The sequence below is a fragment of the Clinocottus analis genome, unplaced genomic scaffold, assembly GCF_023055335.1.
Source record: "Clinocottus analis isolate CAN_PGR_092001 unplaced genomic scaffold, fCliAna1.0.p SCAF_2, whole genome shotgun sequence".
NCBI classification, from domain to species: domain Eukaryota; kingdom Metazoa; phylum Chordata; class Actinopteri; order Perciformes; family Cottidae; genus Clinocottus; species Clinocottus analis.
In genome coordinates this window covers 12,896,135-12,923,746 of record NW_027175931.1, presented here as the reverse complement: position 1 = coordinate 12,923,746, position 27,612 = coordinate 12,896,135, and the positions used below count along the sequence as shown (strand labels likewise).

Genomic DNA, 27,612 nt, shown 5'->3' with positions numbered 1-27,612 from the left:
GCGGTTGGTGTTCCTGCGCGTGTTTTACTTTGACGGCTGTAAACTAACTTAAAAACGTCTGCAAAGCTCCGCACATCACCGACTTAAAGACAATTGTGGAATAAAAAACAACACACAGAAACCCTGCTGGGAGAAAAGAGAGAGAGCAGCCGCCCAAGCCGCCGGGGAGCTGACGTTTAACACTTTCCAGGTAAAGTCTGATAAGTTGAAGCCAACTTTGCTCTGAAATGCCTTTAAATCACCTGAAGTCTCCCAGAGAAACCTCACTAAATCGTTTTTAACGGAGTACTTGATGTTAGTTTCATTTAACCGTCGTTGTTCAGTTTATTTTTACACACGATAAACAGCTTTCACAACTTGCTCGTAGAACCAATGTGTTGAACGTTTATTGGAAGCGTCAGAAATGGACACGACAAAAGTAAAACGTTTCTACAGTAAAACAGGATACGAATTGTTCACGGTTTCGTTTTCCGCTTTCTTCACCGAAGATGAACAATCTTAAGAAAAATAACAAAAACGAGACATTTCCAAGCTAACAAGTGTAAACAAAGACGTTTCCGTCAATAACCTTCAAAATAAAGATAAAGGTATGTTGGAGGCGGCGCGGATTGTTGGAGTGTGTGAGTCCTGTGCGTTGCAGTACTCTCAGCTACATTTTACTTTACCTACCCAAAGTAGCAATACTTAAGTGTAGCAATACTCTGTGACCAGTGCTGAACTGCCATCAAAATAAACTAAAAGTACCAATAGTATCGTTGTGTAGCACGGCACATTTCAGAATATTAATCTATTGGATTTGAACACTTGGATTTGAACACTTGGATTTGAACAATTTATTTTAATACTTAATATTCTGTTGGGTAGTTTGTTAATTAAATTAATTAAATGTATTCTCAATCTATAAAATATATTCTAATTATTTGCTGATTAATATTGTGTATTGATAATCTAAATATACTAAGTAAAGAAAATAAATGAATTTATGTAAAAGTGTAAAGTTGCAAAAATACTGTTATCTTTTCAGTGATCGACATTGCACTTTTACTTTGAGGGATTTCTTTCCCCAACTTCCTGTGCGATTGTATCACTTACTCCGGGTGGCTTCACAAAGCTGAAGAACATATGAAGCTCTTCTACAAAATCCTGAAGTTTAATTCAGTAAAGTGATACAAGTAGAGCCAAATCATATAATGTGTCTCCATCAAACATGTTAATGTCACATATCCTACAATGTGATGTTTTGACATTGGCATTGTTCAGTTGTGACACCTTATCTGTGGTGGCACCCTTTGGTGCCCACATGAAACCACACCCATGTTTGGCTGTTTTGCCTTCTGTTTCTTTCTTGCCCAATAATCAATCCTCTGTGAATCAACAGTGGTGATCCTTAGAGGTCTGCTGTCTTCTCCGTTTACACCATGAACCCAAAGTGAGTTGTGTGGGGCATTTAAGCTCTGCGCATAATAAATCACAAGTTATCATACAATCATGTTAGGAAGTAAATCTGGTAATGCTGCAGGCAGTTTGAAAGAGGAGTAGACCGGGTTGTTGACAGTAGATCATCTGGTGTGAACCAGAGTTGAGTCATTGTGGGTTTTCAGTCGTGGTTCTATATAGTAGTTCTATATTACATTTTTATTGTCAGTATTTATTTATCTTTTGAGAAGTCTCAACACCCCAAAGCCCGAGGGTACATCCTCAAATTGGAACCAAATAAACTAGTCGGGCCAATATACTGAATCAGCTTGCAGATTGATCAAATACAGGCATGTTTTATTTTACATATTATAAGTCTACTGCAGTACAGAAATGTCAAAGACTTGAGGTAATGTAAAAAACAATGTCATATTGTTCGTTGACCCAAAGAGCACATTTTATAATGCAGAATGTCCCACCGAGAACATACATGTGTTGGTCACAAAAAAACACAGTCTAATGTAAATAATATATGTTTCTATCTTGTAAAATAATTAAAGGGTCACTCTTCCCTCTCTGAAACTGCGGTCATGTGACCCGCCGAGTGTGAAACTGTGGTGACGTTGTTGGCTTCGTTAAGTGGCCTCCCTTGCTGTGATACTTTAAAAAAAAGTGGTGTTTTAAAGATTTAGTTTGGTCTCACCAAAGTAATACAAACAACCTAACCCAGCGCGTCCCGCACTCTGAGAGGCAGAATTACTGTTTTTGTCAAAGGAGTCCTGTCACTTTGAAGAGAGCAAAGATACTTTTCCCCATTGGAAAAGCTGTCTGATGGAAAATAAAGTGGTGGAAATATTCTATGATATTCTATTATAATACATACACTCAAACTGATATAGATTTCTTTGCTAAATACACACTTTGTCATCAGATCTCTGTACTGATCACACCACTCAACTTGCTGTCTTGTCTAACACGACATGACGGACTGCACACACTTCAAGAGCTTCCATCTCCTCATTACATTTGGTCACAAAAACACACAACAACAAGAGGCGACCTCGGCCAGCTTTCCGTTTATTTTTTTGTGTGTTTCACCACATGATTGAATGTACTTCCGCACAAACACAGAAACACATTGTCCCTCCCCCATCTGATGATGAGTCATGTCCCAGTCATGCTTGTTGTCTGCAGAAGCTCAGCTTCTTCTCAGCAGCTCTGATGGTCTCATCTGTACTTTCTCTTCAGTGGATAGTTGATCAGGACAGCCCCAGCACTCAATGATTATTACCTCCTTATTAACCCCTAATTACTAAAATATACTTAGCGAGATAATTGTTTCCTTTCTAACCAGTACAGTTTTTCCCTGAAAGACGAGTTGTCACAAAGGACAAACTAGTATTTGTTGAAACTGCCCACCAAACAGATAGTAGGAGAGAGGATACTGAACAGAGTACTCAGCGTCTGTTCAGTATCCTCTCTGTGTTTAGTGCCTTTAATTGACACGGATATCATTAGTGGCCCATGAAGGGTCTCCATGGTAACCCCCACCCTGGCAGAAGAAGTATTCAGATCCTGTAATTTAGTACTAGTAGTAATGTAGTAATGTAGTACTAGTAGAAGTCCCGCATTGCACTCCTTACTGCAGTAAAAGTATAAAAGTATTATGAGCAAAATGTACTTAAATTAAGACAGTAAAAGTATTGATAGTGGAGTAAAGTTATTATTATGTATGATGTTTCTCTGGATAAATATTAAGAGCATTTTAATATTAGATTATATCACTATTACTATCCCTTTTTTATTTCATTAGAAGGGATCTTTATTAGAAAAAGGAGACGTAAACTATTTCTTGTTTACCTGGTGCTGCGGCGTCAATGTAACATTAAACTAAACGATAGTGAAACCACACACACACACACACACACACACACACACACACACACACACACACACACACACACACACACCACGTCCTCCTCTCATTGTCCCGCTTTATTCGACGGACATGAAGTCGCTGTTCAGGACTTCTCTCACCAGCTCTGCCTCTTGATGCTGCTCCATAAAGAAACTTTTGTCATGCGTTAGTTTGGCTGATAATTCGTAGTCAAACATGACTGTCCAGCTTCCTGTTTGACATGTCGCATGACTGGTGCGGCCGTTTATGTAATGTGTGTTAGACTATCCTGTGTGACTGTATGATTTACATTTTTTCTGGAGTTTTTTTCTAAAACAACTAACACTGTTTAGTTTCAGACCTGCCTTTATTTCTAGTTTGGTTATATTTCATTGTATATATTATATTTGTAATGTTTTTGTACAATACAAAATATTGTCGGGTAAAAAAAAAGATGATTAATCTGTGAGTTTCTGTGTGCAGGAGGATGGTGGTTGCATACGAGGGCCAGTCTTTCTCTGCCCTGAGGAGGCAGTGTCAGCAGAGTGGACGTCTGTTTGAAGACCCCCTGTTCCTCACAAGCGACCAGTCTCTGTTCTACCAGAGCAACCGCATCGGCAGTGTCACCTGGAAGAGGCCGCAGGTGATAACAGAAGTGTTTTTCTTGTTGACTTTTCTTTAGCTTAGCTGTTGTGCATCAGGAACGTAGACTGTAAATAAGAAGTGGACGTAGTCACCGTGACACCACGAAATGGATTTTTGGACTGCCGCTCTGAAGCTTTGAATTTAACATTTTGATCTTCAGCATCTTGGATTGTTGCAACCAGAAGTAAAGCAAGCGGGTGCAGCTGAATGAGATGTTTTTAAACAAGCAACATGTTACAACTACCTTTTATGAACTGAAACCACACTGTGAAAGGGTTAAAGTTCTAAAACAAACACACGGACAACTTCTCGACCAGACAATGGCGTGTTAGCGACCTGTCAATCACAAAGTAGCCACGCCCACTTTATGATCTTATGATCTGTAGACTCTAAATGACCATCATTTACTAAACAAACATCATGCTGTATTGAAGAAGACTTGCAAGTAGAGATTTATTTTCCTCGCGCAAATGTACGTTTTCCTGTTTACATTATCGGACAAACACTAACATGAACATGCTTTAGCCAATGTGAGCGGATTAGCTGATTCTCGGAGGTTACTGAATATGGAGAGGAATTCATGGAATTTATTTTACCTACTGAAAGCTCACTCCAGCATTTGTGCGTGTGCCCGTGTGTGCGTGTTGTCCTCTTCCAAAAAACAAACACACGTGATCCGTAAAGGAGCTGCTTATCCTCAAAGGATATATTCTGTTTCCTTTGTATTCAAGTCCAGTTTTTTAAGGAGCAGCCAAGTTTAACAAATGTGTTTCAGTAACAGGATCAGGCTTTGTTCAGGACGAACTCATGACCAGATACACAATAACAAGGCAGAAGAGCTTGAGACGTTTCTGATGTTGGTAAAAGTGAAACAGAGGAGAGTAGATGTAGGCGCCTGTGAGAAACTGTGACCTGAAGTGACCTCTGCATTCAAAACTGTACTTCCTCAAATCTTCATATATATTCATTCAAAATTCAATGTCCCTATACGAGAGTTATTTGAAATAAACAATGTCTTTCAAGTATTGCAAAGTCGATGCAGCAGTACCAAAGACATCGTCATTTTTCACTTCCCCTATTCTTTTTTGTTAAAAACTGGTGCCCATATGACCCACAATGCAACGGGACTGTCGACAGTTTGTTTCGAGATTTGGGTGTGTTTTTCTAGTAGTAGCTAATACAGCCTTGAACCTCTGACCACATTAGATAAAACCAGCCACACAGGTGTGCTTGGCTCACTTTGTTCGGACTTCACGCGACCAGGTTTCTTTTTTATTTCAAACTTGTAGAATGTTTGTTGTTTGTTACAAAGGGGCGTCCAGTTACTCGACTGATGGCCTTAGACCAGAACAAACATCGGACTTGTTTGATGCGAGTTGTTTGCTCCAGAGACACTCGCTGCATTTCACTGAGCCTTTGTGGTTTTTAGATTCGTTACGCAGTGCATTAGTAACCACTGCAGTGGTTTAGTCGGTATAGATGATGAAAACATATGATGCTCGTAATGGAGATACTGCGTAATGGCTTCCCAGCTTCTATCTGCTGCTATTTCAACTGTACAATGTCTTTGTAATACACACACACACACACACACACACACACACACACACACACACACACACACACACACACACACACACACACACAGTATGAGCACCAGTTTGTTGTGAGACATATAATGTGCTAAAACTGTCTTTCTGTAGCAGCTGATATTTAAAAAAAAGTGAATCCAAACACTTTACCAATCGTCCTTCAGTATTTACTGTATCAAAGAAAAAAACAGCTGAAGCCTGACCTACCTTGTTTATAACGTGTTTTTACTGTTGATCATTGATGAGATGAGCTTGTAAATTATTAAACAGGAAACTTAAAGCACTCCCATAGATCAATATCATGGATTTGTCCAGGGAGTGTTGAGAGAGGAAACATTCGTGTCGTTTGACCCCAAAGTTTAACTCTCTCTGAGGCCTCGGTCCAAGCTTCTGGGTCGGCATCTCTGCATCAGTGTCACTAACAAAAGCCAGCTTTGGTATTTTTCAAACTGGAGCCTATTGTTTTATGTGTTAGTGTCTAAGTGACTCATGGGGATAATGATTTTTGTATTGAAGTATTGAAGGAAAGCGCTGCAGCTGACGGCAGAAGCTGAATGAGCTGTGAGGAAATCTCTCGGGGAAACTCCTCATCTGCTTTTTTTTTTTTTTTTACCAGTGATGGACTCAGATCGCCATTAGAACCGTCTGACAATTAGGGACGCCCTCCTGAACCTCGTTCTTAACGGGAACCAGTTCCAAATTATTAAAATACCCAGAGTTAACAGTTCTGCTATCGGTACTTTAGAAGTTGTGAAGTGAGATCTCTTTCTGTAAACAGAAGCCTTTCAAAGCTCCTCTTTTTATCTCTGTGTCGGTCTTTGCTCGAGGGGCGGGGCCTTTCTTTACTCAGACACACACACACACACACACACACACACACACAGTACAGTGTGAGTCTCACATCATGGGCTCCATTTCACTCCAGTAGATGCTGAGAACTGTCGTTGTATCAAACACAATAAAACGCCCACTTCAATTATTTAACTCAGGCTGGAGAGGGCATGCTAAAATTCACAATACATCTACATAAACTGAAGACTGTGTATTTTGTTAATCACTCTTTCAGGGGTTTTTATCTTTTTTCAGATTTTTTCCCCCCAAATTTCCTCAAAGACTGTGACTCTATGTGGGTTTTAGTATTTTTTTTGTGTGATCTTACTTTGTGTATGTTTAAGGAAGAAAAAAGGAGGATGAAGAGTCTGGAATGGAGACCCACCCAGGCTATTCCTGTGTGTGTGTGTGTGTGTGTGTGTGTGTGTGTGTGTGTGTGTGTGTGTGTGTGTGTGTGTGTGTGTGTGTGTGTGTGTGTGTGTGTGTGTGTGTGTGTGTGTGTGTGTGTGTGTGTGTGTCTTGTACAGATGGGTACATTTATGGTACTGTGGGGTGGCATTTACAGTATGATCAACCTCTAATTTGACTATGCACACATACACACACCTCTCTTTTTTTGAAGGTTTCTCAATAACCAGTGCAATTACAGTGTCTAAGACGCATAAACATGTCAGCACCACCCAGTGAACAACACTAGTAACAATGTGCTCCCATTTGGCTCCTACAAACCGGGCCCTAATTGGTAACGCAGGCAGACATAACAATTCAAACAAAATACAACAAAGGAGACAAAATGCTGAGTTACAACCAAGCCCAGTACAGATAAATGCATTTACACCCCCTGTCATGAAGACAGTTTTGTGACTGGCCTTTCAACTCTCCAATATCTTGGTATTTGTCTTTTGTTATGAAGCACAGTAGGCTGAGTTTTACCACGCACTTTTCAAAACATGCGCCTTTTTGCAATCTCGGCTTATGGGACCCACAAAAAAGCATGAAGAGCAAACTCCCTGTTTCCTTCAGAAAGTTGAGTTTTTCCTTGTGTTTCCTTTCATTGAAATCCTCCAAGGAGTGTTTTTAGATACAGCAGAGGCATCCAGATTTCTCGGTCTTCCTGCGATCTGCTGTTGGCTTCCTAGCTTCCTCAGGCCAGTTCATAGAGTGGCTACTGTGGCGGCAACAATGTTTCCCCTCACTCTGTTGCTGGGCTAGGATGTAAAATGTCCCGGCAACACGGGTAGATGTGTCCTGTATGTCACCAAACAGAGGGTCAGAAAGAATTTTGACACAATGCAATGAACGCTTAATGAAGTGAGCTCTGTGGTTGGTGGTTTCCATTATCCAATGAGCTGTGGTCCTCCATTGCTCCCTCATTTTGAACGACAACTTCAACATAATGGCTTTCTTTTTTTACAGGCATATCCAGTTCTTGCATGCACTGGAGTTCTCCATAACATTGCCGCAACCACGCAAGAACAAGGCATAGGCTTGAAGTGCTTTACTATCTTAAGCTTTTATTGCTGCCAGGACAAAACCTTTTCAATGTATGTTGCCGCAATCTTGTACTGATCTCCAAAGTGTTCAAAGGCTTTAATACATGTTTTGTAGTGTAGAGGGTCCGCTTGTGGTGGCAGAGATGATGAATGCTGCTGGTGCATCAGCGCGGCTGTTATTTTTTTTTTCCTACGCATGATGCCAAGTATGTCTCCAGATAGAATTTGACTCAATGGTGGCTTGTGGAATGCCTTTCTTCATCCTGTAACTGAGAAGCTGTTAGTCGGTGCTGAAAACGATGCGTTCCCAATATGTTGTTTTCCTGCTGTTGTTCATAGGGACTGCATTGTGGCTGTGCAGTAGGTTTGAACCATTGCTCCGTTTCCTTCCGCCCCACTGGGTCGAACGCAAAAAGTCTCTTTCAACCCGCTTCGGCTGCTAATGCCTTGGGTTTATTGTCTCACTATGTACGCACACAATGTAAATGTCCATACACAGTGTAGCGCTACATATACTTCATTGCATGGGGCGCAGTACGTTGCTCCGGTGGTGCGATACTCCGCCGCCGCTGTGGCATTAGCGACGTATCTTCGTCGATGGCTTTGTCCTCCAAACGACGCCTTCAACAGCTCTCCTCGTCCTGGGCTCTCCTCCATTATGTCCCAATGGTCCCTTTGGGACCAAGGTTTTTGACTAGTATTAAAGGAGCCCGTCTTCCTGCTGGGTTACTGAGGTGCCTCTCCCTCCGGTTTGGTTCGGCGGACGCACCTCTGTTCTGGCTCTCTCACGTTACGTTCCCTTATTTGGTAGAAGGATCCACGGACAGGTGTTGCATTATAATAGGTGTTTTTTATTTTTTATTATTTTTTTTATCTTTGTGGAGTTGTACAACACAATATAGTCCATTGATGCCCACCACTAATATTATGCTGCTTCAGCCAGTGCAGTGCTTGTGAAGCAGTCAAAAACCTGTGCCCTTTCCGGGGTCTGACACCTGCCATCAATCCTGTTGTAATTACTTATATAGTGGAAGAAGAACAGCACCACCCAGTGGACATCCCTAGTAACAATGTGCTCCCATTTGGCCCCTACACTTGAACTCAACATGAATCGGTCAGTGTGTCATGTGACTTTACAAAAAGAAATAAAACATATACAAGATTAAACGATTTACATTAAATTAAAAACAGAACCCCCCCCCCAGATGTATCTGCAGAAACTACTAAAGGGAGTCTGTTTGGAAATGTGTCCATTTGCTTTCTCGCAGAAAGTGAGACGAGTAGATCAACACCGCTAACACCTACATGCTAAACATGACGCTTATTGTAGCACCCTGTTAGCTTAGCTCAGCACAAAGCAGGGGGAAACAGCTAACATGGCTTTGTTCACAGATAAACTTAATCTGCACCACTAAAGCTCACTAATTAACATGCTATATCTTGTGTTTGAGCATGTAACATGTTCAGCGCTTCATATAAGTCTGTCTCCACATGGTTAGTAGTCTTTGTGGTTCATCCCGGCTCTTTCATTTGGCTGCCGTCCTGATAGTCCGCCTCCCATATGCTCTGTGGTTTCTATTTAAGCGTTTCTATTTAATCTGAGGGTGTATATTTCTTTCTTTTCCCTTTATTTACCTTTATTGTTGGCTGACTGCTCCGGCTAACGCCCTGCTTCACATTCATACATAACTGGCTGCTGCCCAGTATTTGACCACATCTCTGCTTAGCCTTAATCCACTATGCTTCCTAACGTCTCTCTGATGGCAATTAGTTCACAAAACTTGACCTATCAAGTGAACTTTCCTAATATGTCACTTTCAAAAATAATTCCTTGTTCAGTCAATCTTTTGTTGGTTATTAGTTTGATTGTTTTTTGCTGATATTTTAAAGCACCAGAAGTTTTGAGCGTGTGTTGTATTCTTTGTAATCTAGAACTTTTATTTTATATTTTATAAACCATTAAATGTAGACTCCGATTGCATTAATACAAATCTTTTTGCGGAGTTGATAGTATTTTTTTTTGCATTTCATTTATCCAAAGCGACTTACATTTTTTTCTATACACCGTAGACAAAGAAAAGGGGAGCAATTCAGTGTTAGGTGTCTTGCTCAAGGAGCCATCAATGTGCCGGACCACTGATCCTCTGATTGAAAGTCAGGCATGCTAACCACATTCAACCCTTAATTAAAAGTACAATTTAACACTGTATGTAACAATATTTGTCCTCCTAGGAGTTATGCGACAACCCCCATCTTTTTGTAGACGGCATCAGTGCCCATGACCTGCACCAGGGCCAGCTGGGAAACTGCTGGTTTGTAGCCGCCTGCTCCAGTTTGGCCTCGAGAGAGACGCTATGGCAGAAGGTGAGACAAAGACACAGAGATAGTAGCCATGTTTTATTATCATTTTAGTTTTGTGTCAGGCAGACGGTCATGCAAAGTGAATATTTGACAGGCAAAGTCAATATTTTACATTCTCTGCTCGATTGTTCTGCTGCTACTGTTGCTGCCTCTCCTGCGACCGGCGGAGGACTTCAGAAACTTAAATACAATGACAAGGAGGTCAACAATTCATCAACACATATCATGACCGTATTCAGCTAGTCAGCAAAGGTCGTGTTATATTTACAAGAAGAAGTTTAGTTTAAAGCTAAATAGGGCCGCAACCCAACGCAAGGTTTTCAGGTTTACATTTTAAACATGTTTCGTTACAAACCTTGCTTATCACATTAGTTAAATCTTGGTCCATTCATTTCTATTTTTGTATCAAGTAAAAACATGACTAAAAAACATTGCACGCAACAGTATTGTGACACCAGACGCGTGAGAGCCAAACCTCGGTCAGTGCGGGGTCTTCTTTGAACGCCAGCACCAGCGTGTTGGAGCGGCCGTGGGCGTTGTCCATGTCTGATCTCGAGCTTATGATCCGGGGTTAAGGTAGCGGGCACGTCTTGGTTTGCTCAAGATGGATGCAGGAGCTCTGGGGAGAGTTTCAGATTTCACTCTCGCTCTCTTTTCCCACGTAGGCTCATCACACGCCTTCTCTGTCCCCCCTCCCCAACTATTGGATGAATATGTTAAATCACTATCTGATGCCAAATGAGGTCACACAGTAGTGGTTGAGCCAATGGCCCTCTGATGAAAACTCTTTCATTTGCATTATCTCAGGTGGCCATACACCTGCAATTACTGCTTATCGTGATAGAGAACAAAACTGAGATCTTTGAGGTTGTAAGTTGAAGTCATTTCAAAAAGAAAAATGGAATAAAGGACAAAGCTATTGGTCGATACTTTTGCTTCTAATTAGTTTTATTTCATTTTAAATGATGTTGGCGACTCATACCTATATTACTCTAAATCATTATATGTACTGTTCTATATTGCACAACAGTTGTATTTGACTGAAGTGTTATTTATGTATATAGATATGTTGCAGTTTTAAAATTTAGACAAATAAAAGTATTCGGTTTTTTTATTGGTTCTCACCTTATTGAGAAATATAAAAATTTAAAATCTTAAATTGAAAAGAAAAAAAAAAATATTTCTTATGCAATTCTTATTACTTATTGTTGACTTATTTAGACTCCCACAGTCAACAGTATCACACTAATGAAGAGAAAAATAACATTAGTTATTTATATTCATTGATGATTACTCACAAGACGTCACAGTTCGCTAAGGCACTCTTAGATTCTGTGAAAGTTTATTTCTCTTCTCAATGTTGGGAATAGAGATCATGGATTTTCACAGGGACTCTGAGCCAAATGTAGTTATGTTTTAGTGAAACAATGACCTCATTAACACACTTTCACTATCTGCTTAAGACTTTCATTTTGGAATTAACCCTAAGTTTTGACAAGAAGAGGATTGTGTGGTCTTTGATTTGTCCCCAGGTGATCCCTGACTGGAAGGACCAAGAGTGGGATGAGGAAAAACCAGAGTCCTACGCCGGGATCTTCCACTTCCGGTTCTGGCGGTTTGGTGAGTGGGTGGACGTGGTGATCGACGACCGGCTGCCCACGGCCAACGGGGAGCTGGTGTACTGCCACTCCAACGACAGCAACGAGTTCTGGAGCGCGCTGGTGGAGAAGGCCTACGCCAAGTAAGACTTCCACTGTGTGTATTTTATTGGTCACACGCACAACTGTTACAGGGGAGCAGCCGATAGCGAAGAAATCCTTGTTTTCCAACAACGCTCCACCAAAATGTATAAAGTTACAATGTGGGAATCAAAGGGAATATGTTTAAAATACTATATATATATATATATAAATGATGTGTTCTCTAGGATGTGCGGATGCTATGAGGCGCTCGACGGGGGCAACACGGCCGATGCTCTTGTGGATTTCACCGGCGGCGTGTCGGAGCCGATGAACTTGATGGAGAACGGCTTCAAAGACGATGACGAGAAACGCAACGAGCTGTTTGAGAGAGTTTTGAAGGTCCACGACAGAGGAGGCCTCATCAGCTGCTCGATCAAGGTGAGGCGAGGGACAAAAGTGGGGTGGCCGAATTATTGAGTGGCTTGATTCAGGAATGATTTTAGACTGCCTGAACTGGCACTGTGTCCTTCCAGGCGACCACTGCGGCTGACATGGAGGCCAAGCTGTCCTGCGGCCTGGTGAAGGGCCACGCCTACGCGGTGACAGACGTCCGTAGGGTGAGGCTGGGCCACGGCCTGCTGGCCTACTTCCGGTCTGACAAACTCACAATGATCCGCATGAGAAACCCCTGGGGAGAGAGAGAGTGGAACGGGGCCTGGAGCGACAGGTGAGGAGGAGAGAACCACAGACAATGTTTCCCACACAGATTGTAAATCTTGTGGGAATAATGTTTGAAATCTGTCCAGAGCACCAACTATTGGAACAAGTGTAGTCCCAAGTGAATGGACTACAAACCATATCTGTCCCTTTAATTCTGCCCAGTTTGGAAATACATTGACAGTAACATTTCGTATCTGCCATGAAAAGAAGGATACAGACCTTTTTTCTGCCTGTTTGCAGCTCTGAAGAGTGGAAGAAGGTCAGTAAGAGTGAGAGGGAGAAGATCGGCGTCACCGTGCAGGATGATGGAGAGTTCTGGTAAGCTTTAGTCCAACACTGCACCCTACTGGCAGACATGAGGTTCCTGGAGTTTTGTGACTTTAACCCTAAAGTCAGTGGCCAATCCCAATTTCCACACACACTCATAAACTTTAACTCAAGAACCATTTTTCTCTCTTCTACTACAGGATGACGTTTGACGACTTCATCGTCAACTTCACAGACCTCATCCTGTGTCGTCTCATCAACACATCCTACCTGAGCTTCCACAAGACCTGGGAGGAAGCCGTGATGCGGGGCTCCTGGCGGCGCCATGACGACCCGCTTCTCAACCGAGCCGGGGGCTGCACCAACAACAAGCACTCATTCCTCCAGAACCCACAGGTGTGGTTTTCTCTCATTTAATCGTGGGTTATCTAATATGGCCTTGCTTTGCGATAGTGCCGACTCTGAAGGGCAGAACTTCTAACGATGCGTGTGTATTTATTTTTCTTCTGTGTTGTAGTACGTGTTTGACGTAAAGAAGCCGGAGGACGAGGTTCTGATCTGTCTACAGCAGAAAGACCGCAGAGCCACGCTGAGAGAGGGACGAGGAGAAAACCTGGCTATTGGCTTCGACATACACAGGGTCAGCTTGCTCTGTGTGTGTGTGTGTGTGTGTGTGTGTGTGTGTGTGTGCCCGCCCGCCCGCCCGCCCTCCCTCCCTCCCTCCCTCCCTCCACAGTAAACTGAACATCTGTTGCAGGGCTGTTGTAGCCTTCTAAGATAACATTAGTTGTAGATAAGCGTACAAAATATCCTTTAGATCCCAAGGTGTTCCCAAGTCAGTGGAGAGATATAATCCCTGCAGTGGGTCTTCTCCGGGGTCTCCTCCTTTCAACACGAAGGAGTAGTGCCTCAACTCCATGATCCCTCCTGATGTTCGAGCTCCTTACCTTATCTCGAAGGCTGAGCCCGGCCCCTCTACGGAGGAAACTCATTTGGGCCACTTGTTTCAACGACCTCTTTCTTTTGCTCATGACTTGCTCCTGCAGCACTCCTGCAGCTCCCCTACAAAAATTCTGAGGGTCCCAGTCAAAAGCTTTCTCCAGGTTCAAAAAGTACATGTAGACCGGTTGAGCAAACTCCCAGGACCCCAGTAGTCTTGCGAGGGTAAAGAGCTGGTCCACTGTTCCATGACCGTGATAAAATCCGCACTGCTCCTCTTGAATTGGAGGTTCGACTAACGGTCGGAGCCTCCTTTCCAGTCCCCTGGCATAAGCTTTCCCCGGGAGGCTGAGTCGTGTGACACCTCGATAATTCGACCAGTCTATGGGTACTGTTTTTGACCCCCATGCCACATTAAAGAGGCGTGTCAGCCAAGACAGTCGAACAATATCCAGCACTTTTCAGCGTCTCAGGGCGGATCTCCTCCACCCCGGGCGCCTTGCCACGAAGGAGCTTTTTGACTACGTAAGTGTGTATTCTTTCCCACCGCCCACCTATGTCCCTTGCCTAGGTAAGCAGCCCTCACCCAACTGAGAACAGCTTGGGATAGGCTCTGCTTTCCCTTCCTGAGCCGTTGGATGGTTTGCCAGAACCTCTTTGAGGTCAACTAAAAGTCTTTCTCCATGGCCTCCCCGAATTCCTCCCATGCCCGAGTTTTAGCATACATGACCACCACAGATGCAGCCCTTCTGGCCTGCCGGTACTTCTCAGCTGCTTCAGGAGACTGCTGGGCCAACCATGTCCGAAAGACCTCCAGATTGATGACTTCCGTCACCCCTGGTGTCCACCACCTGGTGTCCACCACCTGGTTCCTGTTTTGCCGCCTTGACCAGCACCAATGACCTTCTGACCGCAAGTACTTGTAGCCGCGTCCACTGGATTTGAACATGGTACCTGGTACCAGGTACACTAATGAGCCAACTTATGTTGGAACATGGTGTTCGTTAGGGGGCTGTGTCCGACCGGGCGCGATGGGCGAAGGCCGGCCACCAGATGCTCGCTGGCAAGCTCTTCTCCTGGGTCTGGCTCCATAAGGGTTCCCCGGTTTCCCTGGTGTGGGCAAGGTGGCTGAAGTTTGTTGACTGCTACACATCAGGGGGTTTTCAAACGCTCTTAGTCTGGGCTCTCCCCCGAGACCCGTTTGGCTTGGGAGACCCTACCAGCAGCTGATTCCCGGATAACATAGCTCCCAGGATCACTGAGTCACTCAGTACTGGGGTCACCCAAGGTCACTCTGTGGACACGGCCATGCCAGTTTCAATACAATATTGAAATACTGTTCTGGTCTTCAGCTATTAAAGTATGTGCTCTCTCTGTGTTCAGGTGGAGTTCAACAGGATCTATCGTATGCACGTCACACAGCAGAAAGTTGGCGGCAGCGTCTACATCAACTCAAGGTCTGTATTCAGACGCATCGAGCTCACGGAGGGGCGGTACGTCATCATAACCACGACCTTTGACCCTGACCTGGAGGGAGACTTCCTGCTCCGTACCTTCACTGACGTGCCGTCTGACTTCAAGTGAGTGGGGACTGACTGGGCTCGTTTTCGGTTGAGCTTTTGTTGTTTTGTTTTCGACTGTTACATTACATTACATTTTATCCAAAGCGACTTAGTTGTTGCTCTATACACCGTAGACCCATGGGTTATTTAGAGGTTAAGTGTCTTGCTCAAGGACACAACGAGATGGACTAGCAGAGCCGGGGCTTAAACCACCGATCCCCTGATTGAAAGACGGGCATGCTAACCACTGAGCACAGTCGCCACACTCGTTTCAGAGTTGTTGTTGTTGTTCAGCAGCATTATTGGATATAAATTCTTTTTTTTTTTTTAAAGATGTCGTGAAAATGAGAACATAAATGTACAGTTCTAGATAAAATATAAACATAAGAACCAATACAAGTATCTCTTTCCCTGTCTCACTCACTCTGTCTGTCTGCCCTGCAGGGAGTTGACTCTACATGAGCCTCCACAGACCTGCTGGTCCGGGTTGTGTGGTTATCCCTCTCTGGTCACTCAGGTCTACATACTGAATGCAAATGGACTCGCAGGACAAGACTCTGATGGAGGTGGGTTTGAGTTTTTGATGAGTCATCCAGAGACACTTCCGGGACCTGCGACGCAGATCTGCGTTTTCACAATGTTTACGTTTTGTAAATATTCATATCTTTGCGAAAAAACGGCGGAGAAATAGGAATTCGCTGTTCCTAGATCTGGCAGACTATGTAGTTTCATTTAACGTACATTTAAGTTTCATTTTTAGGTTAACGTTCTCACGTAGCCTCTGACATGTGTCAAGAGCAAGAGGCTTAGACGGATGTATCCGGTCATTATTCAAAATAAAACCAGCCTTTTTTTTCATTCTTTCTGTGCAGCCGGATACCAAGGGGACGTTGCGTCACTCGCTTGCAGACAAAGACGTTTTTTAGCGTGATTCAACAGCATGGCACCAAAAAATCCTTTAAAGTCTTCTGATATTTTTTTTATTGTTACTATTATGCACCGGCGGCCGGCAGAGTTAGTTTAGCTTCTGTTACTTAAGTTTTTGTTAAGTAACACACACACGTGTGATGGATTGAGTGCATGGGCAACGCGTTGTGTCGTGTATTGAGTCGGCCGGTCTGACAGTAACTCCCGGGCCACTTTTCCCCTAGTCCGCCCTGGTTATTGGCACACCATACATATCATTATTGTAGAAAATGATTAAGGTGGAGTCATTATAAGAATAGAGAGAATCACACACAATTTCTTTTTACTGCTTCAATTCAATTGATTCAATAGAATTTCTTATTATGGATAATACATACATACTAATCCGTCCATTAACATATTCAAACTCCTAGTTATATGGTAATCTACACATACATGTATATACACATATATAGTACATGATACGCGCATACAGTACATATATACTCATAAGCATCCATTAGTTTGTATCAATTAGATACTCTTTGGGTTTGTTTTTACCTACTTATTCTGAAAGTCAAGTGCCAGCAGGTACATTTAAATAAATGTAATCTGACTGATTGGGCGAGGACGCACTTAACATTAGCCGATACATTTTCCCAATGCAGCATTAGAATTTGACTTCCTAAAAGGCCTTTATGATTATCTCCTGTTGGTCAGCAGAGAAAAAAGCGTCTTGTCCTCTGAACTATTTGAACACCAGGGTTTTGGTGTTTGACTCTTCCCCCTTTTGAAGAGGAATGATCTCGTGCAATTATTTTGATAACTGACTGGTTCGAATTAACGAGACTGTTTGAGTGCGGATGAGCCTTTGAGCAGCTGTCGCACAATGTTGTTTTTGGCCAGTTGATGGCAGTAGCAGCTTTGTAATGTCAGTGACTGCTGCTGGAGTTCTTGCACAGCAGCAACTTACACCAGTCTGCATGTAAAAGGCATGCGAGGCTTGTATTCATCTGGGTCAGGGGGTCGGCAACCCGCAGCTCCGGAGACGCAAGCAGCTCTTTAGCCCTTTGTTGGGGCTCCGAGAGACTTTGACAAAAAAAACAAAAAACATTTTAATTTATTCTTTCTTTTTTTTTATAGTAAGAAATCTTTCGAAGGGAACTTCTCCTATCTTGGAGTTTGAGGTGATATTGGGCTACTGAAATCCAAATAAATGTTTAAATATTTCTTTAACTAAAATGTGCATCACAGCTGTCATGTCGCTGTCAAGCCTCTTCCGCTGCAGGTGGCTACTCGTAATTCACAGAGCCCCGCCCTCACTAAACTACCAACAGATAAATAAGAAAAAAAGAAGTCACTGAGAAAAGTGGAGAGTTTAATTTTTTGTGGTTGTATTAATTTCCTTTCACTACCACCAGGCTGACCGGTCTGCTGATATGTGACGAGAAGTTAGCAAACAACAAAACATTTAATGTTGAAAGACTTTTCCAGAACAAACACAGCATCTGATGAACAAATATACTTTCAGGAAGTGGATCACGTCTCTGAACTCAACTCCTGCTGCTGGTTCTGCAGCTCATGGGACACTGAGGCGTACGCTAGTAAAGACGTATCAGTCCTCCTCCGTTTGCGGTGATCTAAAAGTCTGGTGTAGTGACACTGAGTGTAAACGCAGCTAAATATATGCGTTTTAAAATGGAAACCTAACGTGTGAAGGACAAGTATTGAACCTGCTCCCTTGTGATTACCACATGAGCCACATATACAGATATGATTCAAGCTCTGCATACTCGTGTTTTGAATAGTTTGATAGTTATAAACAGGTAAAATAGCAATACATTGTCAAACACAACGAGCTATAGTTATTTGTACATATAATATGACTATATATCAAACTTTATAAGCTCCAGACAAAGAAGCGGCTCCAAACAAATTTCTTTTGGTGAAAAAAAAGGCTAAAAGGCTGTTTGTAAAGGAAAGGACGCTGAAACCTGATCTAGTTTATGCTGTGTTTGTGGACATTAAAATACTTTGTACTTTCATCAAAGAATATATAAAGTACTAAAAGCTCTCATTTTACAGGACCCATCCATGATATAATTAGTATTGTTTTACTGGATTATAATTAATTTATGTATGCTGCAACTGGTAAAGGTGGAGATGATTATAACTGTTTATATACTGCTGGTGGTAGCTCAATTTATCATAATACATGATTATTAGTAAGTTACTAGCAGCTAAAGTAATCAAATAACTACAATGGAGTAAAAAATAGAAAGTAGCATAACATAGAAATACTCAAGTACAGTACAAGTACCTCAAAATGGTACTTAAGTAACGTACTTGACAGCTTTGCCTGAATCTTTCTCCGTCAGTCCTTTTCATCGTCTCTGCTCTCTACAATGTGTTCGCTAGAAGAATGTAGCTGCTCAGTCTCAACAGAGATGTGTTTGGCTTCTGGAACTTAGAAGCTGAAGATGAAAACTAAATATATCAAATGTCATTTACAATCTTAAATTGCACAATAACGGATCATGTTTATGAAACGTGTGTGTGCGTGTGTGTGTTTCTATCTTTCTCTCCCCAGTGTCGGACCCCTACGTGATCATTCGTTGTGAAGGAGAGAAGGTTCGCTCACCAGTCCATAAAAACACACGCAGCCCCAACTTCGACACTAAAGGGCTCTTCTTCAGGAAGAAAGCCAACCAGCCAATCAGAATTGAGGTGCGTGTGTGTACTATTTAGTATTCCACTGATGAACTTGTGTACATGCATTTTGTCGTCACGTTCAAGCGGTGACTTCCTGTTTCTCCGTGGCTCTCAGATCTACAACCACAATGCATTGAGGGACTCCTTCCTGGGTCAGGTGACTCTGCCCGCTGAGCAGGGCGAATTCCAGCAGACGCTTCACCTGAGGGACAAGGGTAATCGCCGTGACAACGACCTGCCGGGAACCATCACTGTCGCGATAGTGACCAGCCCGGTGCTCACCAACATCTGAGACACGATATGAAAAACAAATGTATCTAGTCCGCTTAAGTTGTACCGCCCGATAAGGGTTAAATATTTGGCACAAACAGAGGGTTTACATTTTGGAAGTTTACCTGAGACCCGTAAATGTCTGTTTACAAAGACAAGTACAGTACCTGTATTGGGAGAATCTGATTATCCTGAAAAATATTTTTAGCAAGCTTTTATACATGTTTACATGCACGAATATTTACTTATTTTCCCTAATTCCGTAAAAGACACACAGGGCTCCTCACTTCAGATAACTGTGTAAACCAGTGTGAACATAGTTTACATAGTTCACATAGGGTACATCCCAAGTCTCTAAATTGTCGGCTCCTCGCTCCTCGCTTGAACCGGAAGTGGTCATTATACAATAATAATAACAGCTGATCAGCTGTCAGTCATCAGAAACCGATGTGGCTTCACGTCACCCTTCAGAGGAAAGGACGTCTCATATCTCTTAAAACATGTTTCCTCCTGTCCTCGCTCATCGCATGGTTTCGTTACATTTCTCCGTGCATCCCTGGTGGGAGGGACTAAGACGCAAGGAAGGGACGCAGGTGAGGGAAACAAGGATCAAATTTAGAGACTTGGGATGCACACATAGTTGGCAACACTGTTCTGGCTTTTAGTTTAAGAAGATTACAAGCGCTGCCTTTTAAGGAGAGCTGTGTTTCTCTGTCCAAACAGAAATGTGGGCTTTTCTCTGAGCATGCCTCTCTGCCGCAGCTTTGTAAACTATTGGCCAGTTGGCTTGTTGTCAACTCACAGGCAAGAAAATGTGTATCCGAGTGCGCTCTATATGGGTCCAAAGAATGCTTATAAAACCTGAATATTATGCATATTACACATGTCTTAATTGGAAAATGGTCCATTCAGGATATCTAAACAGAATATGCTGTTCACGTGATCCGTATTAAATTCACTTTTATTATGTTCAGAACAGCAGCGGCATTTTAGTGTGCATGTAAACATAGTGTTTACAGTTCTTAATGTTATGTTTATTAACCACTACTCAGTGTCATTTTACCTTTTTATTTTAATTTAGCCTTTTTTTTTTAAATCCTATTGATGTGTCTTTTTATATGGGCATCTTTTCTCTCCTGTACACCTGTATCCTGTGTTGCCTCGTTGAGAGGTTCTACACAATTATACTTGCCTTACCCAGGAGTAAAACATCATGTTTAAACACAGCCAGCTACTGGCAAATAATCTGCCATTTTGATAGCTAGCATTATCATTTTGCTACGTTTTCCATATCATTTGTCAGATGCTAAGGTACTCTTAATGTGCACCCTGATGGTTTTTTGTAGTTGTTGATAAAACAGATTTTTCTTCTTGAATGATGTAAAGTATTTCACTGTGGGGAAATACAATGGTATTTTAGTCTGATTTCGAAGTTGAAGTTTACATTGTCAGAATATATCAAATAAATATAAATGTTACAAAAGTATGTAATCTGATTTTTTTAGGACAAAATACAGATTAAAAAAAAAGAAGATATATAAATATGGGGTCACCTATTATATTGATGTTGTATTCATCTTTCCTTCAATAAACAGATAAACACATCTATTGTTTTGTTCATATTTTACATGAAATGTACACGTTTTTTTTTTAGCCCAAATACCCTTCTCTTTGCTAAAGCAGAACACCTGTTGATATTCCCTTGTGTTACAGGTGGTATTACACTGAAACAGGAAGCTTTCTACAAGCTAAAAGTGTGAATGGCCATTTAGACATCCAGAGTACAAAGTCCTCTTAGAGATCTGACTCAATACAACAATACAATTATGCTGCTGTGGCAAAGGACACCAAACTTTTGAGTGGCCTTGCACAATTGTAGGTGTTGTAGTTTTGTATTAACATTCATTTATCAGTTTGCAAATACGAAGTAAAATAGTCGAAAAGATCACTTCTTTAGTTTGTAAACAACACACTGAGATTCAGATCCTGTAGGAAACATAAATAATGTAAGAAAATAACATGAATGCATCATTCATTAAAATGCAATAACATATATGATTTTCAAATGGTTAATTTTGGTACTTTGAGTACATTTTGATGACATAATTTTACTTAAGAAAAAGTTTAAATGCAGGATTTTACTTGTAACTGAGTATTTCTACATCGCATTGTTGATATTAAAAACTTCACCCAAAACAGTATTTTTAAATCGTTTTGATTTGTCCCTGCCGCACGCGAAGGCATCACAGTCTGACCTCAGCCTTCAGTTGGGTGGCGGCGTGTCGGAGCTCCCCCATGTGTATTTTACTTTGACGGTTGTTAACTAACTTAGCGTTAACTGATAACGCTAAGCAGCCACTAATACTGATGCAACCTGATGCTCACATATCTGCACTCATTCTGTTTTGTCAAAAAAATATTAGCTCATTGCTTTCCACAATGAGCTATTTTTTTGCACGTTCAAACGTTATTTTCATTGTTCTAAGTGATTGCAATTTAAAAAGAAATTGGTCTGATGGAGCACCTGGTTTACTTGAAAGTTATTGTAATTTCCTTTATTCTGTCACTATAAAAGCACAGAGGGAGTCACAAAATGATGTTATTTTTTTAATTTTTTTACGGCTTACAGTATAAACGCGCATTGTGTTCTGCACCCTGATTGGCTGAGAGACTGTACTGTACACCCTTCTCAATCAATCTCCTCCGTGCAGTGTCTCCTGTACAGGACAGAATACGTTCGGTACAGAATACCTTCGACTAAAAAGCCAGCAGAGCGGCGTCGGGGCAAAAAAGGCACGTCTATGAGGTCAGGGGACCTCATAGATTGATCATTAGAATGAAATTTGTAAAACATGTTTGGGCTTATTTTTTTAAATCCGCAAAACTTTGAGAGTGTTTAAATAAGAGAGAAATGTGAGAAAATGTTAATACCTGTCTGAGAAAAGCGTACAAAAGTGTGTGGTTAGGGGTTTTACGGCCTTAAAACATGTATAATAAATGTAAAAAGTAAAGCTGATGACTTTGCGGATTTCGTCTATTGCGGGGTATTTTTAGAACGTATCCCGCGCAATAAACGAGGGACCCCTGTATATATTTATTTTCAACAATTCAACACACATTTAAACAGGATCTATAGTGGCTTCAGCGCCTTGCTCAAAAGCACATAAGCAGAGTGTGTGTGTGTGTGGTTTTTTTTTTTCACTCTTGGTTACTTTGCTTGTCCTCGTCTCTGAGGTCTTCTGCAGCTCTCAGTTTTCCATGAGCTGAAGAGAAGCTTAAGCATGCTTTCGGCGTCTCTGCCTCGGTGGAGCTGCAGGTTGTCCTGACACCCGGTTCCAAACATTCACTAAGCCCCTCGTGTGAATAAGGCCAAGTACACAGGCACTTTGACGACAATGATGACGACAATTCCACGGCACAGAGACCTGGAAGCCACCGTCCTGTGGGACAAAATTAGCTCAATGGTTAAAGGCAGGGTTGGTGAGCGTCTTATAGAGTTAAAATGTGTGTTTCTTTAAGATACAACTAATTTTAGTACTTATTTGTATCACTGATTTAGCAACGTAAAGGGGAGATGTATTTCCTACAGATGCATTAGAACACGCTCTTTGTTTCGCCAAAAGATAGGAAGTGTTCCAACCAGATCTATTTTTAGACGAGCTCAAAATTGTGCAAAGATTACAATTCAGTTTTAAATATATAGTCCCGACTTTTATTTTATCTCATGCTCTTCCTGCATCCTAAAAGGAATCTAACCAAAAATAGAATGCTCACTTTTTGGGGATTATATTTTAATTAACCTGTATTGATTTTTTCCCTTCTGTCGTGTTTCTGTCCGTACTGAAGCAGTTTTGTCTCTCTCACTAAGCAAAATGCAGTGAAAAAACTGTGTGACTGCCAGCCTATTGCTCTAGTTAGGTGGAACGTTTGACTGGAATCAAATTGGTAACTTTGGTAACTTATAAGCAGGCGCTTGTAGCTGTAAACACACCAACCTGGATTGTCCCTTTCTGCTTAGACAGGGAGAGATGGACACTCTTTACTAGTTCATTTAGCTGTTACATACCACTCCTTGTTTCCTCCCTTTCTAGTCTCCCCCCCTTTTGTCCTTTGCCGCCCTTCCCCTCTCCCTATTCCTCTGTCCACCAACACCGTTAACAACCAGCACCAATGAGAGCACACAGGCAGCTTTCAGTCGATATTTAATAGATGTCACTCCATTGATCTTTGCTTTGTGTCAGGCCAACGGTCATGCAAAGTGAATATTTTACATTCTCTGCTACTTTGTTCTGCTGCTACTGTTGCTGCCTCTCCTGCAGCCGGTGCAGAACTTCAGAAAACTAAATACAACAACAACAACAATTCTCAAAAACTCCAAAAGACATATCATCACAATATTTAGCTAGTCAGCGTAGGTTGGGTTATATTTACAAGAGGAAGTTTAGTTTGGAGCCAAATAAGGCCGCAACCGACTACAAGGTTGTCAGGTTCACATTTTAAACATGTTTCATTTTGTTATCATAGTTTAATCTTGGGCCATTCAATTCTATTTATGTATCAAATAAACACATGACTAAAAAAACATTGCATGCAAGACGTGTGAGAACCAAACCTTGGTTAGTGTGGGGTCTTCTTTGAACGCCAGACCAGTGTGTTATATTTACAAGAGGAAGTTTAATTTGCAGCCTAATACGGCCCCAGTCCTATTACCCCGTTAGGAGAAGTGTTAGGGTTCTCCAGACCAAGGTTATCAGGTTCAAAAGATTTTTAAAATTATGATAACATTGTATTATAGATCTTTTCTTTATAATATGCATAAAAATCGCCAAAGAATGGCCAGTATGCCGGCCTCTCCAGCTACCTAACGTTAATGTCTCCCCACATTTCTGTATGAATTGAAAACGTAACATTTTCTTTAATTGTTTTTATTTGATAATGTTGATGATACCTTGATCTGTTAAGTAGCACCAGGAAACATACAACATGATTAGTTCCATTTCAATGGAATAGAAGTAAATAAACATGTCATGTTTCTTCCTTTTTTTTATTAAATATGGGTGTTTTGTTTCGTGAAAAATACTTTCTTTAAGGCTTGTTAGGTGCTTCTATAAACTTTTGGCCGTTTTTGAAGGGACGGTAGCAAAATGAAATAAGTAGTGCACAAAGAAGCCGGAACTACAATCTTGTTACTGTAAAATTACACTTTACTCAGTGAAACTAAGAGATGAAAAGGGAGCTCTAAGGGGAAAATATGAAAATTATGTGTTTCTTTGATTTGAGGAGATCCAAAGTTTATATTTCAGCTCAAGCTGGAGGTTTTTCTGAAGGTCAAAGAACAAAAAAAATTAACCAAATTATTGCGATGCTTCTTCAGCACTAAAAGGATTCTACTGAGAAACAGTGAAGTGTCAGTTGTCGAGTGTGAACTCCACCGAGCAGTTGAGATTCGCGGCCTCCGCGGCATCTTTGAAAGCAAACAGGAAGTACATGACCTTCCTGACCTTAGCCAGCTCGGCGATCCTCTCGCCAAACTCCTGCATGTCCGCCTCCAGCCATTTGAGAGGTGACTCCTCCGGGTCCTCGGCGTTTCGCCAAAACGTTCCGATTGGTTCCAGTAGCTGACGGGTCATCAGGTGGGTTAGGTCAGGGGTCCAGTGCTGGGAGATGCCGGTGATGGTGACGCGACCGTGGGCGGCAAGCGAGAAGTACCAGCGGGAGAAGTTCAGCTCTTGGTTGTGGAAGTCCAGCCGGTATACAGCCTCGTGGGGGAGAAGCAGACGCTCGCCATCCTGGCGCTTCTGCCCTGAGCGCTGCAGAGACGACACACGGAGACGCATCATCTGCAGAGGAAGTCGAAGAACACGCAGGGGGTGGATGAAATGGGTTGGAAGAAACGATGTATGTGTATGTTTGTGTGTGTGTGAGATGTCAGATTGATAAAGCAGAAAGGCAGACGAGGTACAGTAGATGTGTAGAAACTCCAGCTTTTCCCCATATATGTTCATTATCAAAGGAAGAGCTGTGACACTATGGAAAAACTTGAACTTCACAAATAGTCATACATGCTTTAGTTTGATCAAAATTTGAAACATTCAATACAAAATACCATAAAGCCTCCAGGTGTCACTCAAGATACACTTGATTATCCAATCATTGTTTTCTAGAGTAATTGTGCAATGTGGTCTTCTCAAGAAAATACATCTACCATCATTTTCCATAGCCCAAGATGACGTCTCATTTTCCCAATGATATCTTTTTCAGGATATAATACAAAGTAAAGCCTTTATTTCAATCAAATGCTCAATGATAGCCAAAAGGTCTGTGTTAATCTGCCCTTCATCCGGTACAAACAAAAGTTTGTCATTTTGCTTGAAAAGTGACTTGAATGATTATTGAATTATCCAAATAGTTGCAAAGTTTAAGCCTCTTCTGATTCAGGATCAAAAGAAAATGAGTTTCTCGTCCAGTGTTTTGCTAAACATCAAACAAACATAGTTTTTATTGAGGACTGAAAATAGAACAGTGCAATATATCTGCTGTCCATTCAGTACAGATGTTGAATTCATAAGAACATAAACAGGAACGTTAAATTATAAACAGCAAACAACAAAATGTTGTCAGTGTTGGTGATCCTGAGATTAACTGCACTTCTTCATAAACAGAATGTGATTAAACACATCGGGCAGAAAATTCTCTTAGACATGAGGTGCTGGAACCTCATGTCTTTGCATATGCTTGAAAATTACTCACGATTAATGCTTATCAATTGTCTAAAATGATTGATGACGAGCTTTCCTTCGATACTTTGATGCTGTTGCTCTAAAACCACTTTTCTTTCAGCAAAAAGTGCACATCAACAGCTGTTGACCTCCACTGTGGCAGCCAGACGGTCGATTAAAAGAGTTATTCAGGCACACTGCCAGTCTAGTCAATGTTTCTGATGAGTAGAGCTATTGATCACTAACATCCCGAGCACAGTATAGAACTCAAAGCAGATTAAAGAACAGATGTTCTGAAGACGGTTCATCAAAGCAAGAGGGAAAGTTTGAATGGAAAAGTAACACGAATCTCCAAAGAAAGTGAACTGAAGTCGGCCAACAATAAAAAGAATAGCGAAACGCTAAATTTCAAACATCTTTTGGCACAATCTTTTTTTATCACGATAGTTTTAACCTTCGTCCATTAAATTACATTTTTCTATCAGGTAAAAAAATATTGTGACACCAGACGTGTGAGAACCAAACCTCGGTCAGTGCGGGGTCTTCTTTGAACGCCAGCACCAGCGTGTTGGAGGGGCCGTGGGCGTTGTCCATGTCTGATCTCGAGGTCCGGGGTTAAGGTAGCGGGCACGTCTTGGTTTGCTCTGGATGCAGGGATGACGGAGCTCTGGTGAGAGTTTCAGATTTCACTCTCGCTCTCTCTTCCCATGTAGCCTCATCACACGCCTTCTCTGTCTCCCCTCCCCTCCCCAACTATTTCCATCACAGAGGTAGTTTCCTCACTTTTGTCTCCCCCCTCCCTCCTCAATCGCCCTCTTGCCAACAGGGTGAATTGGTTAGGGTGCATTGATTAGCCACATAACAGGACAAAGGGTAAGGGGGAGCGTTGGTGGAGGGGATCAATGCCAAAACAGCATCAGTCGGAACAATTAGTTTTCAGCCCTGTCAAGCAAGTCTTTCTGCACCAAAATGTTGCAAAAATATCCACAAATATACTATATTTCTTTGTGTTTTAGAATATGCAATTTGATTTGAGCCCTTGCATTATCACGATGGAACTTTAAGCAACATTTTTGCTGTATTATTTTATGTGAATGCCATTGTAAATGTCTGAATATCAAATGAAAAATACTCTCAGCATTTTATTTATTTTTATTTCTAAAGGTGTTACAGAGGTGGGTAATGTTAGGGTGCTAGGCAACAGGAGGCGCCAGTGACGTACGAGAGGTTACTCTGGGAGTTTCCCAAGGACTTCTGGGAGCTCGACTGGTTGTGGCTCAATGGAGCACTTATTTATTTATATCAATCGTTTCACTGAGGATTGTTACAGTGTGTGTGTGTGCGTGCGTGCGTGTGCGTTGTCAGTGGGGATCTTAGCTCAGGATATGGGTGGATGGCATTCCCTTGTTAAAAACGGTGTTCATCCTTGGGTTAATTAAAGGGAAACAAGTGGAGAGGCATATCTTTTTCAAATTTTTCCAAACTAACAAGTGTACAGATGTAATTATTACTTCAAAGTAATAATATAATTTAAATGAATATGTTAAGTCACTGCCTGTCACACAATGGCCCTCTGATGAAAGCTCTTTCATTTACATTA

General features: G+C 41.8%; 2 protein-coding genes across 2 annotated transcripts; one reads left to right on the top strand and one right to left on the bottom strand.

Annotated features, from left to right (window-relative positions):
• The first annotated feature begins 9 nt into the window (after positions 1-9).
• On the top strand, positions 10-19,412 carry capn5a (calpain 5a). The gene is made up of 13 exons (XM_068584836.1): positions 10-190; positions 3,797-3,956; positions 10,107-10,238; positions 11,768-11,976; positions 12,163-12,355; positions 12,451-12,644; positions 12,878-12,955; positions 13,105-13,300; positions 13,422-13,544; positions 15,227-15,423; positions 15,850-15,971; positions 18,902-19,038; positions 19,139-19,412. The coding sequence occupies exons 2-13, from the start codon at positions 3,801-3,803 to the stop codon at positions 19,313-19,315; spliced, it is 1,914 nt and encodes a 637-aa protein (XP_068440937.1). The 5' UTR covers positions 10-190; positions 3,797-3,800; the 3' UTR covers positions 19,316-19,412.
• A 5,136-nt stretch (positions 19,413-24,548) lies between these two features.
• Positions 24,549-26,606, bottom strand: ompa (olfactory marker protein a). The gene is made up of 2 exons (XM_068585606.1): positions 26,538-26,606; positions 24,549-25,133 (listed from the first exon to the last, which is right to left on the bottom strand). The coding sequence occupies exons 1-2, from the start codon at positions 26,604-26,606 to the stop codon at positions 24,702-24,704; spliced, it is 501 nt and encodes a 166-aa protein (XP_068441707.1). The 3' UTR covers positions 24,549-24,701.
• Between the last annotated feature and the right edge of the window lie 1,006 nt (positions 26,607-27,612).

Excerpts from the sequence above, each read along its gene's own strand:
- capn5a (XM_068584836.1), top strand. The coding sequence starts at position 3,801 with ATGGTGGTTGCATACGAGGGCCAGTCTTTCTCTGCCCTGAGGAGGCAG. Across the intron at positions 12,956-13,104 it reads CAGGATGATGGAGAGTTCTG|GATGACGTTTGACGACTTCA; the intron begins GTAAGCTTTAGT and ends CTTCTACTACAG. Across the intron at positions 19,039-19,138 it reads ACCAGCCAATCAGAATTGAG|ATCTACAACCACAATGCATT; the intron begins GTGCGTGTGTGT and ends CGTGGCTCTCAG.
- ompa (XM_068585606.1), bottom strand. The coding sequence starts at position 26,606 with ATGGACAACGCCCACGGCCCCTCCAACACGCTGGTGCTGGCGTTCAAA. Across the intron at positions 25,134-26,537 it reads AAGACCCCGCACTGACCGAG|ATGATGCGTCTCCGTGTGTC; the intron begins GTTTGGTTCTCA and ends CTTCCTCTGCAG.